The sequence below is a fragment of the Coloeus monedula genome (genome assembly GCF_965178545.1).
Source record: "Coloeus monedula genome assembly, chromosome: 3".
NCBI classification, from domain to species: Eukaryota; Metazoa; Chordata; class Aves; order Passeriformes; family Corvidae; genus Coloeus; species Coloeus monedula.
In genome coordinates, this window is record NC_138783.1 from 16288077 (window position 1) to 16302303 (window position 14227).

At 40.2% G+C, this 14227-nt stretch overlaps 1 protein-coding gene across 3 annotated transcripts in view; it reads left to right on the forward strand.

The window, feature by feature from the left end:
* Positions 1-14227, forward strand: part of UVRAG (UV radiation resistance associated) — a 107695-nt gene that overhangs the window by 22716 nt on the left and 70752 nt on the right. For all 3 annotated transcript variants that reach the window (XM_082279284.1, XM_082279286.1, XM_082279285.1), the window contains exon 6: positions 1465-1550. In XM_082279284.1, coding sequence (XP_082135410.1) covers positions 1465-1550 — 86 coding nt within the window. The remainder of the gene's footprint in view (positions 1-1464; positions 1551-14227) is intronic.

Genomic DNA, 14227 nt, shown 5'->3' on the forward strand with positions numbered 1-14227 from the left:
GAAAAAGAAAAGGCTGAAACAGATTGCTGCTGCAAATTCTTTCACTTCTAAAACCAGTTATTCTAAGTCAGTCTTCTTTTTCTCTGAAAAATGTTGCACTTTGCTTTCTGAAGGCAGTGTTTGTTGAAACACCATCAACTTCATGCTGTTAAATCCTAGAATGGTTTGGGTTGGAAGGGACCTTAGAGCTCATCTAGTTTTACCCCCCTGCCATGGGCAGGGATACCTTCCACTAGATCAGGTTGCTCCAAGCCCCATCCTACCTGGCCTTGAACATTTCCAGAGACAGGGCATGATGATGCTGGTACCTTGTGCATTTTCAGTTTTCCACCATCCTAGTTCTTTCAGACATTAAGATGTTTTTATTTTGGTATTTTTTTATGGAGGGCTGTCTGGATTTCAGAATTTAGCATCCAGTGTCTTGGGAATGGAAATGAGGAGCTGAGAGAGCTGCTGGGATGGTGTCCCTGTAGCAGTGTGATGTGCTACATAGCATGTAGAACTCAGGATTATTTAGGTGGAACCATATTTTTGGTGGAAAGGAATGTCTGCTGTATGGCCTATGGTTAACAGTTGTGTCAGGAGATGTTGACGTTTAGCTCTGAATTTCAACATCATCTATATGGAGACAGACTCCTGTTGGGGCAGGAAAGAATCTGTAGGCAGGGATTGTGGTACTCAGAATCCATCTCTATCTGTTGCAAAGCTGGCTGATCACAGGTACCAGGTGGGCTGCTTTATACACTAAAATAAGTGCCTTTTTTTCCTGCAATCCATAATCTTTCTGACAGTGCTGCCTGGTGGCTTGACCTGCTTAAAATTTACTTTATCATGTAAAGGAACACTTCCGAGTTTGTGGCTTTTCTAGGAATTTGTGTGACTGTGCCTGATATGGAAAAGCTCAATATATGGCATTTGAATCATAAGGCATCGGTGTTCGTCTGTTACTCTTTTGATCGCTCTTGTGCAGAATGGACACTTTGGTCTCTTAATAGAACAACTTTGTGTTATTCTTACTTTGTAACTTCCAGAAACTTGTTCACGTTTCTCAAAACTAAGATTACTTTGATCTTTTAATGTGTTACAGCATGGATAAAGGATAGAGCTTTATCTCGTGGTCATGTAATTCTCTGGCACGTGACTGATTGGGCTCTCAGGTCTGAAGCTGAAGAATGGCAGTGCTGTCAGTTGCAGTTTTCAAGTGTTTCTGTTCATAAAATTCAGTTATGGATTAAAGTTCAAGAAAACACACTGTGTGTCTAGAACACAGATAAACTGATAGGTCTTTTATACCTTTTATAGGTAAGTGGTATTGTTTCTACTTACCATAGATAAAACATGTATAAAGACAGATTTAAAATACACTAAATGCAAGATCATTTATTCTACTAAAAGTGCACGCTCTTAGTCAAGATGGATTTTTTTATTATTATTTTTTAAATAATATTTCTTCCTTGTCTTAAGGATCACTCAGATACTCTGAAGAACAGTCTTCTCCAGGTGGATCAGAACTGTGTTCGTAACTCTTATGATGTCTTCTCTTTGCTTAGGTAAGGTTTTTTGATAATATTTTGTAAAAGCTATTGTAACTTTTCTAGTGTGTGTGTGTGTGTGGAAGGGATCTTTCCAAATATTAAAAAACCTCAACATTCTGGTGTGGAATGTGCAAAGAAGGTACCAAGGTTTTGCCAATTTACTTGCACAGTGAGGAGCTGGGGTGTGGCGTATGTGTGTTCTGTGGACGTCACTGGGCTTCTTACATGTGGATTCTTGAGTGCTCTGAACTAGGACTGACTGTGGATCTGGCCCATGGACATGCCTTGTGAATGTCAAAATCATGGAGCTTCTTTGTTGGAAAGTTTCTGTGGGAAGCCCCTTCTCTGTTCTCAACAGCAATAAAATTTGTTTAAATACAAGAGAACATATGTCAAGACCCAGTTATTCCAACACAGATGTGGTCTAAGAAAGGTACTGTGGTTTTTTGCTTTTGGGTGGCTACTTAAATGTCTGTGGTGATAAAAAACATGAAGTGTTAGTATTCAGTTAAGCAAGATGTCCTTTTCAGATCTGCTTTAATGATGATATTAAAGCAGAATATTAGTTACTAGAAAATATTAGTTATGAAAAAGTATAATTGTCGTCCACCACTGTCAGTAGGTTGGTCTTGAGGAATCTTTGTATAATTGCATTTTACAAGACAGGTTAATAACTTCAGGTCTGCAATAAAGGCAGTAGATGTGCTACGAAGGAAAGCCTTGAGTAGGAGATGTTTAATATGCTTTCAAAAGTCTATGTAAAAATACATTTCACTTTTTGTATCAGTTGTACAAGTTAAATCCATTTGATCGTGTTGACAGTAGGTGTCAGTGTTGCCTGTCTGAAGAGAGGAAAAGTTAACTTAGGTTGTCTATTCCGATGTCCGTATTTAAGCTCTCTTAAAATTTGAGTGTGCTGTTTCTTGAGTCTGTAAAGCATATTTAAACTGAAGGCTACTTTCTAAATGTTTGTTTTCCGTGCTTTTAGTGGGAAACAACCGGGGGGGTGTTAGAAAGTTCTGATTACATTCTGGCACAGTCCATTAGAAGAGAGCTCTTGTACTAACTAACATTAAGTATACCCTGAATACTTTATTCATGAGTGTTTTTCACATTTTGTGTGCACATCTATGTAGTATGAAGCAAGTTCCAGAAAAAAACCTCACTCTTCTACCAACTGGTCATTAACTTGACCAGCTGGACCCCTGTCTAGCCCTGTGTAATTGATCTGTAATCCTTCTTCTGAACATGCCTGACTGGTTTTCCTCAAGCTTACAAGAAATGAAGATGTCAGCTGTGATAAAATTCATTTTGCTGAGTGCCTACCAGTGCTGTTTTGAACCCTGACTATTGGAGCTTCTCTCAGTTTGGGGGGATGGAAGAGTCCAGGCTCAGTCTCTCACAGTGCCTAAGCATGCTGTTGGGTTTAGTTTCTGATAAGCTCTGTCTCTGAGCTGAGACATCCTCCTTTCTTATTTTGTCCCAAAAAACCAGTGTTTTCCAGGCCTCAGAACGAGGCCTGCTGCTGATTGTATTTCAGTGGATTCTGCATGCCATATCAAGGGGGTTACATTGCCTTGTGTAGTTCCAGCAGAAGTTAAAACTTGTAATTTGTGACTCTACCTAGGTGTCATTTTTGTCTGATTTCATTGTAGCTGGGAAAGTTTGTCAGGAACTAAGGCAGAGTCCTCTTGCGTAGTTTAGAATCCTTTCTATTCCCTCTCACATTAACTCTGCTTTTTTACAGGTGAATTTTCTATACTGCTGCTTACCTTTGATATCAAACTGAAAAGCCTGGTGTTTGTTTTAAAATAATCTCTTGTCACTTTTTGTCACGTGTGAGGAATGAGACAACTCTTGGTTCTTAATTAAAATAATTAAGAACAATTTATTAAAAGAACAATCAGAAAAAAAAATTCCAAGTACAAAATAATTATAAAGCCCAAAAAACCCAAAAACCGGGTCTGCAGTGATTAGAGACCTTGTTGGCTGAACCGACTCAGAAGTCCCAAGGCAGAGACCTTACAACGCTGTGGAGACTTCAGCTACCCCAAAGTCTGAATGGTTAAATTGCCTCTTTGAAAGAGGTAGAGGTCTGTGCTCCTACCACCAGGCTTCACCAGCAGCTAATCTGAGGTGAAAATGGCCCCTCCGAGCTGGTGGCCAGCAGTTTTACAAAGTCTGGGTCCTGCCCATGACCGTCTGCTGTCCAGCCGCCATGGTCCTGGATGATTGGTGGTGTCTTGAGGTGAGGTAATCTCAGTCTGCCAATGGCTCGCTGCTGTCTAAGGGAAAGATGTCATTGGCTCCAAGGGCAGGAAAAGTCCTTATTAAAATTCCAGGTTGCCGTGGTGCTGAGCTGCGGACCAACGGCCAGGTTCTAAAAATAACTCCCTGTCAGTTAGAAGGTCTCCTTCTTGGCAAAGCTCAAAACTCACTTAAAACTTAGAAAGGTTAAGAACACTTGGTAAAAGGTCTAAAATTGGGTTATAAATATTTCAGAGAACTCTTAAAAACAGGGTAATTAACTTGGACACATACAGGAATTAAGACATTGTGGGTTTTTACAATTTTTAGGGACTAAAGAGGGGAACAAAGTTACGGAACTTAATATTAACAAAGGATTTTTAATGAGGAATTATGTAAAACACTCTTTAACCAACTAATCAGGGGAATAACTTTGGAACTTAATAACTCTCAACTGGGTTGATGGGTAATTTGAATAAACAGTAATTAAACAATTAACAATTAAAAGTTGAAAACACTTAATATGCAAAGGCCAACACTCCATTTCATATATGACATTATGTGTCCTTTGTGTCCTACCAAGTAATTTGGTTTGCCACCTCCTCCAGGAGTCCATGCTTGAATAACCAGCCCATGAACTCCTTCCAAAGATAGTTCGTATGAGTGTGTTCCTCTTTGAACAGAAGAGAGAGATGTGCATAATTTGAGTTGTGATTCATTAGACGGAATGTACTTTGGGAAGAAATGAGTTTCTGTCTTCCTTCTTCTGTCGATTGGCTGTAAAGAGGATGTTGAGGTGTCCACACCATAAAGATTTGCATCTGGTCACATAAATACCATGTTTTGAAGAGTTTCTCATGATATTTGTGTGTAGTAAAAATTCATAAGCTGCACATGTGGTTTCCTAATATTTTCACAATAAATATGAATATGAAGAACAGCTTGTACTGGCTTTATTTAAACTTCTACAAAAGGAAGCAAACCCTGGTGACAGTGGGATCTGAGTCCCAGTTGTTGTGGTGGTACTGTGCTGCCAGATGTGGCAAAGCCACTGATAGCCAAAATGGAGAGAACTGGTTCTAGCTCATCCCCTAACTCTTGACTGCACAGTGAGAACTTCTGTGGTTGATCTCTGTTTCAAAACTGCTTTTGGGGGAAGAAGTGATGTAGTTTTTATCCTCAGAAGTGAATAGATAAAATTCTGAAGCTTGTGAATAGACCTTAATGGAAAGTGTATGCTTGGCTCAAATTATGTTGATTAAAAAAATTAATTGGGAATGAGATTGTGTGAACAGTAGAAATTTTTTGTGCAGTGGATTAAAATATTGCTTGTGTGTTCAGATGCTGAATTACATGGATTTACAAGTTAATTAAGCAGGAGGAAAAGGTTAAACATTCAGGCAACTCCTCTTTACACAAAGCAGGTCTCAGCACCTCTTGCAGCTCATGACTTTTTTTGTTTTGGGACAGGGAAAAGATCTTCAGGCAAACATGATGCCACGTGTAAGTTGTTTGTGCCGTGTGGAAGTGATGGATGTTCTTCCAGCCATTTGCTTTAAAAGGGCTAACAAACAAAAATTCACCACATCAACTGGATAGCTCAAATTTTGAGGTTTTTGTCCCTTGTCATATTTCTGGAAAAGAGATCATTTAAAGACTTTCTAAACATTATGTTGCTGGTAGTAATAGTTATAAAGTAACATGTTTTACCTTTCACACAGCACTTGGGATGGGCCAGATTCATCTGAGGTCATGTTCTGGACATGTCTCAATAATCAAGTTCACAGCACGTTTGCAGCACTAATGAGAATAGGTTTATATTTAGTGTTCTTTTGGTTTTCTATCCTTCCTTTTCTTAAAGCTTTGAAAAATAGATACTTATTATTAAGTGGTGTTGGGAAGATGAGATATCACTAAAGAAAGGGCTTAAAATGCTATGTATTAAAATTCTACTTCAATTTCTAAGTACAAAAATTAATATAGTGTATTCTGCAACAGCTTTTTGTGTTGCTGTGACACTTAGAGAGCAATTGGCCTGTGCCTCTAAATGTGTGAATGCCTGAAATCCTCCCATATTCTGCCTGGAGACAAAAAGTGCTCTAAGAACTAGTGAAAGTCTGTCCCACTGAAGTTTTACTTCCTGTAGTTTTTATTACTCTATTCAGAACTGCCATCTCTGTGGCTTAACTGTTCCTTCAGTAGATGGCATAGTATGTTTATGGTATTTAGCCAGCCAGTTAGTGCAGATTGAAAACATTTTGCTTGTGTTTTTGTTTAAAAAAGTGTTCTTTAACAATAAAACCAACAACAAAATCTGATACTGTCACAAATTGAATACTGGGATGGGTAAAAAGACCAGCTCCAGGTAGCTGCTTAATATTGTTAGTGTCTAATCTGGCAGAATTTGATTTTAATAATATTTCTGGTATTAGTTAATGGGGCAGAGGTATGCTTCAAGTGACAGGCTTTGCTTCAGGGTTTGCCATCTGTAATATAGGTGTTCATTTAAAGAAGAGTGTGGTGTCTCGTCACTGAAGAGATATTATTTAAGAATACAAATGTTGGTAGTGTTTGTCTGTGATCCGAAACTGAGATATTCATAAAATCACCTTTGAGTGACCCAAGGCTAAAACATATTGACATGATATAAAATCAGCTTTTTGTTTAGCTCTGCTTACTTTAGGATAGATGTTTTAAAATAGTCATTTTGCTTTTATTTAAACTCTTCTAACTTTATTAGCAGTTTTATTGAATAAAAATAAGTTGATCTTTGAAAATAGAAATGAAGACAAAATATATGGTCAATGTAGGCTGCCGTGGAGCTTAAAAACTTATTAGTGGCTCCTCAGAGTAGTTTCTCTGAGACTAGAGTCACTGAGATTGCGTATGCCAAATGTAGTAACTGCCTTTGTGCAGCTATTTTTAGCAGATAGAAATTATGCTGGAAGTGAAGCTGTTTTTCATAAGCTCTGAGGAGGGAATAGTGCAGTGCACAAGGGCCTCGTGGGCTTAAGCTGCTCATTGCTAAGGTGTATCTCAGGTACATTGACTTGTCTTCTGTAAACCGGTCCATCTTGATCAGTGTCCTGCCTGACAGGAGCTCAGCCAGACTTTGCTATTGATTTATTGATTTTTTGCTATAATTGATTTAAGTAGCAGTTCCAAACTTTAGGCTTCCAGTTGTTTAGTGGGGTTAAAAGGAGGTAAAGCAGGAAGAAGACATGCTCTCATCACTGGCTATCTGACTTCAGAGAGTTGCAGAGCATCTGATAAACGCAGAGACGAGCCATGCAAAGCTGTACTGCCTTTTGAACTTCCCTGAAGTTCCTCTATTTCCATCTTCATCTCCATGAAAGAAGTGAACCCAGTGGAGCTAGGCACTAGATGGGACTACATGGAAATGAGTTGCTTTTGCTACCCTATTCTTTTTGGCATGCTGGTAGCTGCATAGAGATAAGGGCAGGCAGAAAAGACCTAGTTAGTTAAATTTCAAAATATGCACTGATAATTAAGTCTGCTGTTTCTAGCTTTTCCCTTTGCTATCCTTTACTCAGAGAAGGGTCCCAAAGTCATAGCTGTGACCAAAACCTCTCTAAATACAGTTAGGGATGTTCATGCGGTGGAACAGTCACATACCATCCTTTTATAGAATGTGAATGGGTCAGGAAAGGTGATCACTAATAAATAACCCAATGCTCTTGCAGTGCCTTGCTCTAGCTTTTTCTATGAGATCCTAGCAATCAAATTGCAGACTTTTGGACTTCAGTGTTGATACTGCTGCTGCCATCATCCTCTCCCAGTAGATGTGGAAATGCATCATCTTAACTGTGGAATAAGTTGTAGGATTCCTCTTACCTGCTCTTGAATCACAAAGTTCCTCTGCTAAAACATCCCTTTGCTAGTGATAAGCATTGGGAGGGGTTTTTTTTGTGATGGCCAAGTTTGATGTTTCTAAACAGGAAGATTTGCACCTGGAAGACTTAGCACTTTGTACCCAATAAGCAGCCAGGACCAGGCAGGCATCCCCCCTTGGCTTTGGACAGGCAAATCCAGGTGGTCTAAGGCCAGGATGAATTAATAAGAGCTGGAATCAGACCTCTAGAGTGCCTCTGTATGCTTAATTAAGCCATACTGAAATGGATGAACAGTTTAACAAGTGTCATCCTTCTTGGCCTGAAAACTTTGTGGGTTGGAATTGTGCTGTGGTGGCTTCCTGAGAAGCAGCGATGGAGATGAAAACTGGGGTCTGATTTTTCTCTATTTTGACAGGTTCCTTAGGGATTTTTATTAGTGGCATCAGACTTCCAGACAAATACGTTCCCAGGCATTTTACTCTGTGGTGCTGAGCTGTATGGGAACTGAGGCTATTCAGTCATTAGAACACTCAACTTACAAGCCTGCCTTTTGCCAAAATCTGTAGCAGAGAGTGGCGTGGGTCATGGCAAGTTGAAACAGTCCATGAAGCATAAGAACAGTAGGTGTTTTTTTGTATGTTAACTGCTGGGTTAGTAGTCTGCTGCTGCTCTGATCTTCAGTTTTCCTAATATATCATATGGAATAAACCACCCTTGCAGTGGCACATTTTTAGCATAGGTATATTGCTAGTTTTTGGTCAAATTTGGTTTCAAAGCACTTCTGAGAGGAGTTACACAAAGCTGTGCAGGACTTCAAAAGTAGCTTTATTCTGCCTCTTTATTTGTGACAATATGTAAAAGATGGTGTCAATGAAGCAATACTGAGAAGTCAGAACCCAGTCCTGCTCCTTTTTCTGGCTCTATGAAATTAATGAAAAACAGCACATTGTAGAATCATAGAATAGTTTGGGTTCAGAGGGACCCTTTAAAGATCATCCAGTTCCACCTGCCTGCCATGGCAGACCAGGTTGCTCCAAGCCCCATCCACCCTGGCTTTGAACGCTTCCAGGGAGGGGGCATCTACTACGATCTTAAGCAACCTGTCCCAGTGTTTCACCATTCTCATTGTAGAAAATGTCTTCCTTATCTTTAGTCTAAATAGCCAAGTGTCACTGAAGGAGAGTTGAAGTAATTTACTGATGGATATCTGAAAGTTTCTAAGAAGGAAGATTTTGTGAACATCAGGACTGTTTATTTTTGCTACATCTTTGTCATGGATTTGGCCATGAAAATGGTGCTGTGAGTTGCTTTCTCTTCAGCCTGGGCAAAGATTTTGGTGAATGCAATCATGTCTCTAAAATCCTCAGAACTATCCAACCACAATAGGGAAAGTCAAGGCAGCATTTTGACTGACAACAAATAAAAGGGATTAAAGATCTTGCCCTGGGGAAAACGCTCCAATAAATTTGCTAATTAAAGCAGGGCAGGGTGGGGAATGTATGGAAATCTGAGAAGCTGCAGAACACTCCTGAGAGCATTATGACCATCCTTGTCAAGTGGGAGTTTTGACTACTATAGCTGCAGAATTCCACTTCTCTTGGAAGAAAACTCAGATTTGAATTTGGGGGTGGCTTCCAGGAGAAAGTGCAGCAGTATGAAGCTTTGAAACACAAATCACCTGAATATTGGCTAGTGTTCCACCTCCTTCTTCCTCCACTGCGTAAGCCTGTACTCTGCGGTCACAAGCACTTTATCAGTTGTGTGACCTTGAGTGGAAGAACACAATCAAGTGGAGAGCAAGTGGTCTCTTTCTGGCAGGGGGCGTTAAACGCATTCAGTCTGAATTTGTGCATCTCTCTTTTCAGTTGTTTAGTGAATCCCAGTCTTAGGCTTGCTCACTGTCTCAGAGTGAGAATTGGAACTTCTATGAAGATTTGTTAGGAAAAGGCTATTGAATTCTGCTGGTGATACTGTCCACCTGGCAGAGTTGTCTTCACATGTTTATGCACTTTGGAAATTTGATTTGCATCTAATTTACCTTTTTTACTAACTACAGTGTCTTGAATATGATTCTGTGTGCCCTGGCAGCAAGGTTTCTGTAATCACAAACTGAGAAAGAACAAAAAGAAGCTTCCTCTGTAATTGGCCACATTGATTTTTGAATTAAAAAAATCAACCCATTAATCCATCCATTTAACTGGAGTTAAATCTGTGAACTGGAATAAGAGAACTAGAGACATCTCGCATTTTGTCACTTCATTTCTCAAAAAAATTGACTGAGTTTTACTTTAAGGCTCTCCTCTTCCATTCATGCCCTGTGAGTATTGAAGGTGATCTATATCCTAGCTAGCTTCCTTAAATATTCCTTGAACTGGAGGCTGGAACTTGCCCTGCTGCCCATTTAATAAAAGTGTTTTTTCCTTTTCTTCTCTGTCTCCAAATAGCTCGAAGCATTCACTGTTGCAGTCCTCAAATCCACATGGACTTGATTATTTTAAAACTTGAGTCTTAAATATGTAATGCTTACATGTAAGTGATTTACATGTAGGATTCAGAATTGTTTGAAAGAATGATGGAAAATTATCTGTGCTGTAACAGCACTGTCTTGTGTGAGTTTCTTACAGCATTGGGTCTTGTAGAGGCTTAATGTCATAAATGTCTAAGTCAGACTTGCATTTTATTTCTTCTTACTCCCTACTGTCTTTTCTTGCCCTACATCTGCTTTTGACAAATTGTAGGTATAGGTTTCCGAAGAAATTGGAAAGGGAGTATATGATTATAAATTGGAATTTTTTTCTTGTGGGAAAGCAGATGTAGCAAATCATGGTTTAAGGGGTTATGGAAAAAATGTTATAGCTGGCTGGCACTCTCCAGAATCTGAATTTGTGGACTGATATAAAGTAGTGTGCCTTCCAGTTTCTGAATTTAATAGGAAAGTCTTTAATTTTTTTTTTTTTTTTCTTTAATAATAGGTTTGGGTACTTTACTTCCAGGACCCTACATGTCACTTATTGCCAGAAGTGTTCCATTCTATTTTCTAAATCCCATGTAGTAATTCTCAGTTTAAATGTAGTCTTGCTGTAAACAAAGGTTGTTCTGGCAAATAAGACAAGAGGCATTCTCTTGTGAGAAGGAGCTGCAGTATGTGACTGCTATAATTAATTGATGTATTTATGGCTAAAAGTTCTGTACATGAAAAATCCAGATGTGTCTGATAGAAGAAAATAGATATTTGGAGTGGATGATAGAACTGCAAAATCATATATCAACTGTCTGATAAAGCTGAGACTCTTTCATTAATGTAAATATAAGCATATGTTATCTTAATGTTGGGGGTTAAGATTTTTCCTTTTGTTTCTTTCTCTCATGGAATTTTGTCCCATGTGTTGCTAAGAGACAATAATGACTGCTACTTAATAGAGACAAAAGATGTAGCCAAGGAGGAGGGGAAGGGCAGCTGGTTGTACTATTGTAGCTGAGGGGGCATCTTGGGAAGGGCAGAGATACTGTGAGATTTTGGCTGGGGGGTGAGGGGCCGGGCTCGGCTTCTCTCTCTCGCTTTCGGGGTTGGAGGAGGGACAGCCAGGCGATCTGCGGTCACAGCCCGGAGGGTTTGCTGCCACTACGGAGCATTTGTCCTTCCACTGAGTCTCCTACTGTGCGTGAGCCTTTGCTCATTAGAGCAGCTGTTGAACTGGGAACTTATTAACACCCAATCTGACTGGAAAGGACCTTAACCATCTATTCAGGGGAAAACCTGGGAGCCCGACCCTCTTCCTATTCCCGGACAGCATTTCTCCTCAGCTGCCTGCAGCAGCCATGCTCCACTGCTTTTTGCTGCTGCCATGGGCTTTTTCACTACACTCTAACCCAGCACCCCATGTCCCCCTGACCCCCGTGGCTCCTGCTGAGACTGGAGTTTTCTGTTACATTTTGTGTGCCACCCCACGGGGTGTGCCTGCTGCTGCCATCCCAGCCACCACTCCGAGGTTTCTGCTGCAGTCCATTTTTGCCATCCAGCTTGCCTGCCATTACCATGCAACTGAGCTCGCACCACCGCGCCCCCTGCAGGCGCGGGGAACCATTGCATCCGCCCTGCCTGGCCAGGAGCCACCAGCGCCCCTGCCGGCTGCGAGCGGAACTGCACCGAGGGGGAAAGGGCCCGACAGCCGAGAGAGGCTGGCACTGGGTACCTGGTTCTGTTGGTTGTTGCTGGCTTAGTTATTGTTCTTTGTTTGCCTTATTTTTTTTATATATATATATAAATATATATATATATTTATATATATATATGTAAAAGTAAAGAACTATTATTCCTTTTCTCATATCTTTGCCTGAAAGCCCCTTAATTTTAAGGTTATAATAATTTGGAGGGAAGGGGGTCACATTTTTCTATTCCAAGGGAGGTTCCTGCCTTCCTTGACAAACACCTGTCTTTCAAACCAAGACACTTAATAGGCACAACTCTCACTACACTCCAGCTTTCAGTTTTTTAGAGATTGCAGCCAGGAATGAATTTGCTATACAAACTAGTAAATCACTGGACTAATGCACGAGCAAGAGAGACCAGAATACTGCAGCATGTCTTAAAGGAAAGTGCTCCAGCTGAACCTTAAGACTCACTGCAGGCTTGAAGAGAGTGAATGTGTTGTTACAGCACATTCCCAAGTTGTAAAGTCACGTTGGACCGCTGCACTGTTCAGTCCTGGGAAATAAGGAAGACTGATTGGTGTTGCATACAAGACAAGAACATTATGGCAAAGAAATCCTGTAATGATGAAGAAGTCCAAAACTTGGTAACCTTTTCCCCCCAACTCCCCTCCAAGCCAGTACCAAAGTTGGATTGATTGGTGGAACATTGTATGCTAGAATGGTTTCAAATCTTACAGCCAAGGTAGAAAGTAGGTTGTAGACCTTTTTTTTTGGGGGGTGGTGGTTGTTGGGGAAAGCAATTTGAAATCAGACTTGAAAAACCTTGAGGAAATAACCTAAATAGCCTGTATTTCAGGAACCTGGGATCTAGAAAGTGAAGAGGAGAGATGTTGAAATTTTATGTGCTGGGCCTTTGTAGATCAAGTAGGGATGCAGCTTTGTTGGTCTTAGCTTATAATACATGGATTATGCTTTTAAAGTATCCAGCTGTCTTCTGAGCTGTCAAAGGAAGGGAGAGTGTTTTGTGTCTTCTTTATCTCCCCCATCTCAGAAAGCAGGTGCTATGGGAATGGAAGTAGAACAGCAGCATTGTGGATCTCCACCTCCAGTCAGTCTTAGGATGCTCAGGAATTTTAATATCTGCTTTGTTTTCCAGTTCTTTCCCAGGCAGCAGCATGGAACTAGTCTGATGTTGGACAACTGCACAGCAGCTCTCAGGGCCCCATGCAACAGCAGTAAATCTGTCACACTTCACGTTCCAATTGCTCTGCTTCTGGCTGACCGTGGCTGTGAGCTGCTGCACACAATGGATGACAACATTGTTGGCTAAACTATCCCTTTAAAAAGTCTGGAGTTTCTGTTGTAACTGGCTTGGCTTTCCCAGTTGCTGGAGGAAATTTGGTAGCGGGCCAGTGGCCTCTTCATGCCCTCAACTACCTTTTAAAGTGCTACGGAAGTGCTAATTTTAGTAAAATATATTAAAAAATAAAGTCTTGAGCAATGTAGGAAGAATCCCACGTTTGCTGATGGCACATAGGTGATACCATCAGTTGGCTCATTGTTAGCAGTTACTAAACCAAGCAGGACTGTGCTCAAAGCACAGCTTGTGCTGATATTAAGCTGTAGCATTGGACCTGCATTTAGCCTAGAAATGGAAACAAGATGTGATCAGTTAGGGTTGAAGTTTCTCTCTGTTCATTTTGTATAAGTTTTAATCCAGATTTATTGCCTCAGCTTGCTGATCTCCATTGGTGCAATCATAATTGCTTCCACCAAAGTCTGCTTGTGCAGAAGTGATGGACAAAATTTCCGTGTTGGCGTTCTTATAGCTTAGTTTGTGTTCCCCTTGTTGGATGACCAAAGATTTCCACGTGCGGACTTTTTTTTGGCTGAGAAAAAGATTTCTGTTAATAGTCGCTGCTTTTGTGACATGAAGTCCCTAAAATTTAAATCTTGGAAGATTTAACTTTGGATGTGATCATGTTACCATTTTAAAGTTCTTAGAACAACAGTGGATGTACCGGGATTGAGTCAACCAGTATCAGACATTTTTCTGTCTTGAAGTGTAAATGGCCCTATTTGGCATCAAGGCAGCAAAGTTTAACTGTGCAAGAAATGAGGGGATGATGCTTGGCTTAAAAAGAGATCAATTTCTTATTAAAACCAGATTTTATTGCTGAGTTATTTTGTATAGCAGTTTTTATATGTTAGGAATATGTATTTAGATACTTGTTCAATTCGGTGAATCAGTATTCCATTGTATGTATTGTTTAGAGAAGTCAGTCTCAGTAGATGTTTGTTCCTTATCCTTTGGGCATGGGTAGGAGAACTTAGTTACTACACAGTTTGTAGATTGTTAATGAGTATTGATCAAATCACTGTGAGGAATTCACATGGCAAATGACCTTTCTAACAATTTCTCTGTTATGTAAATACTCT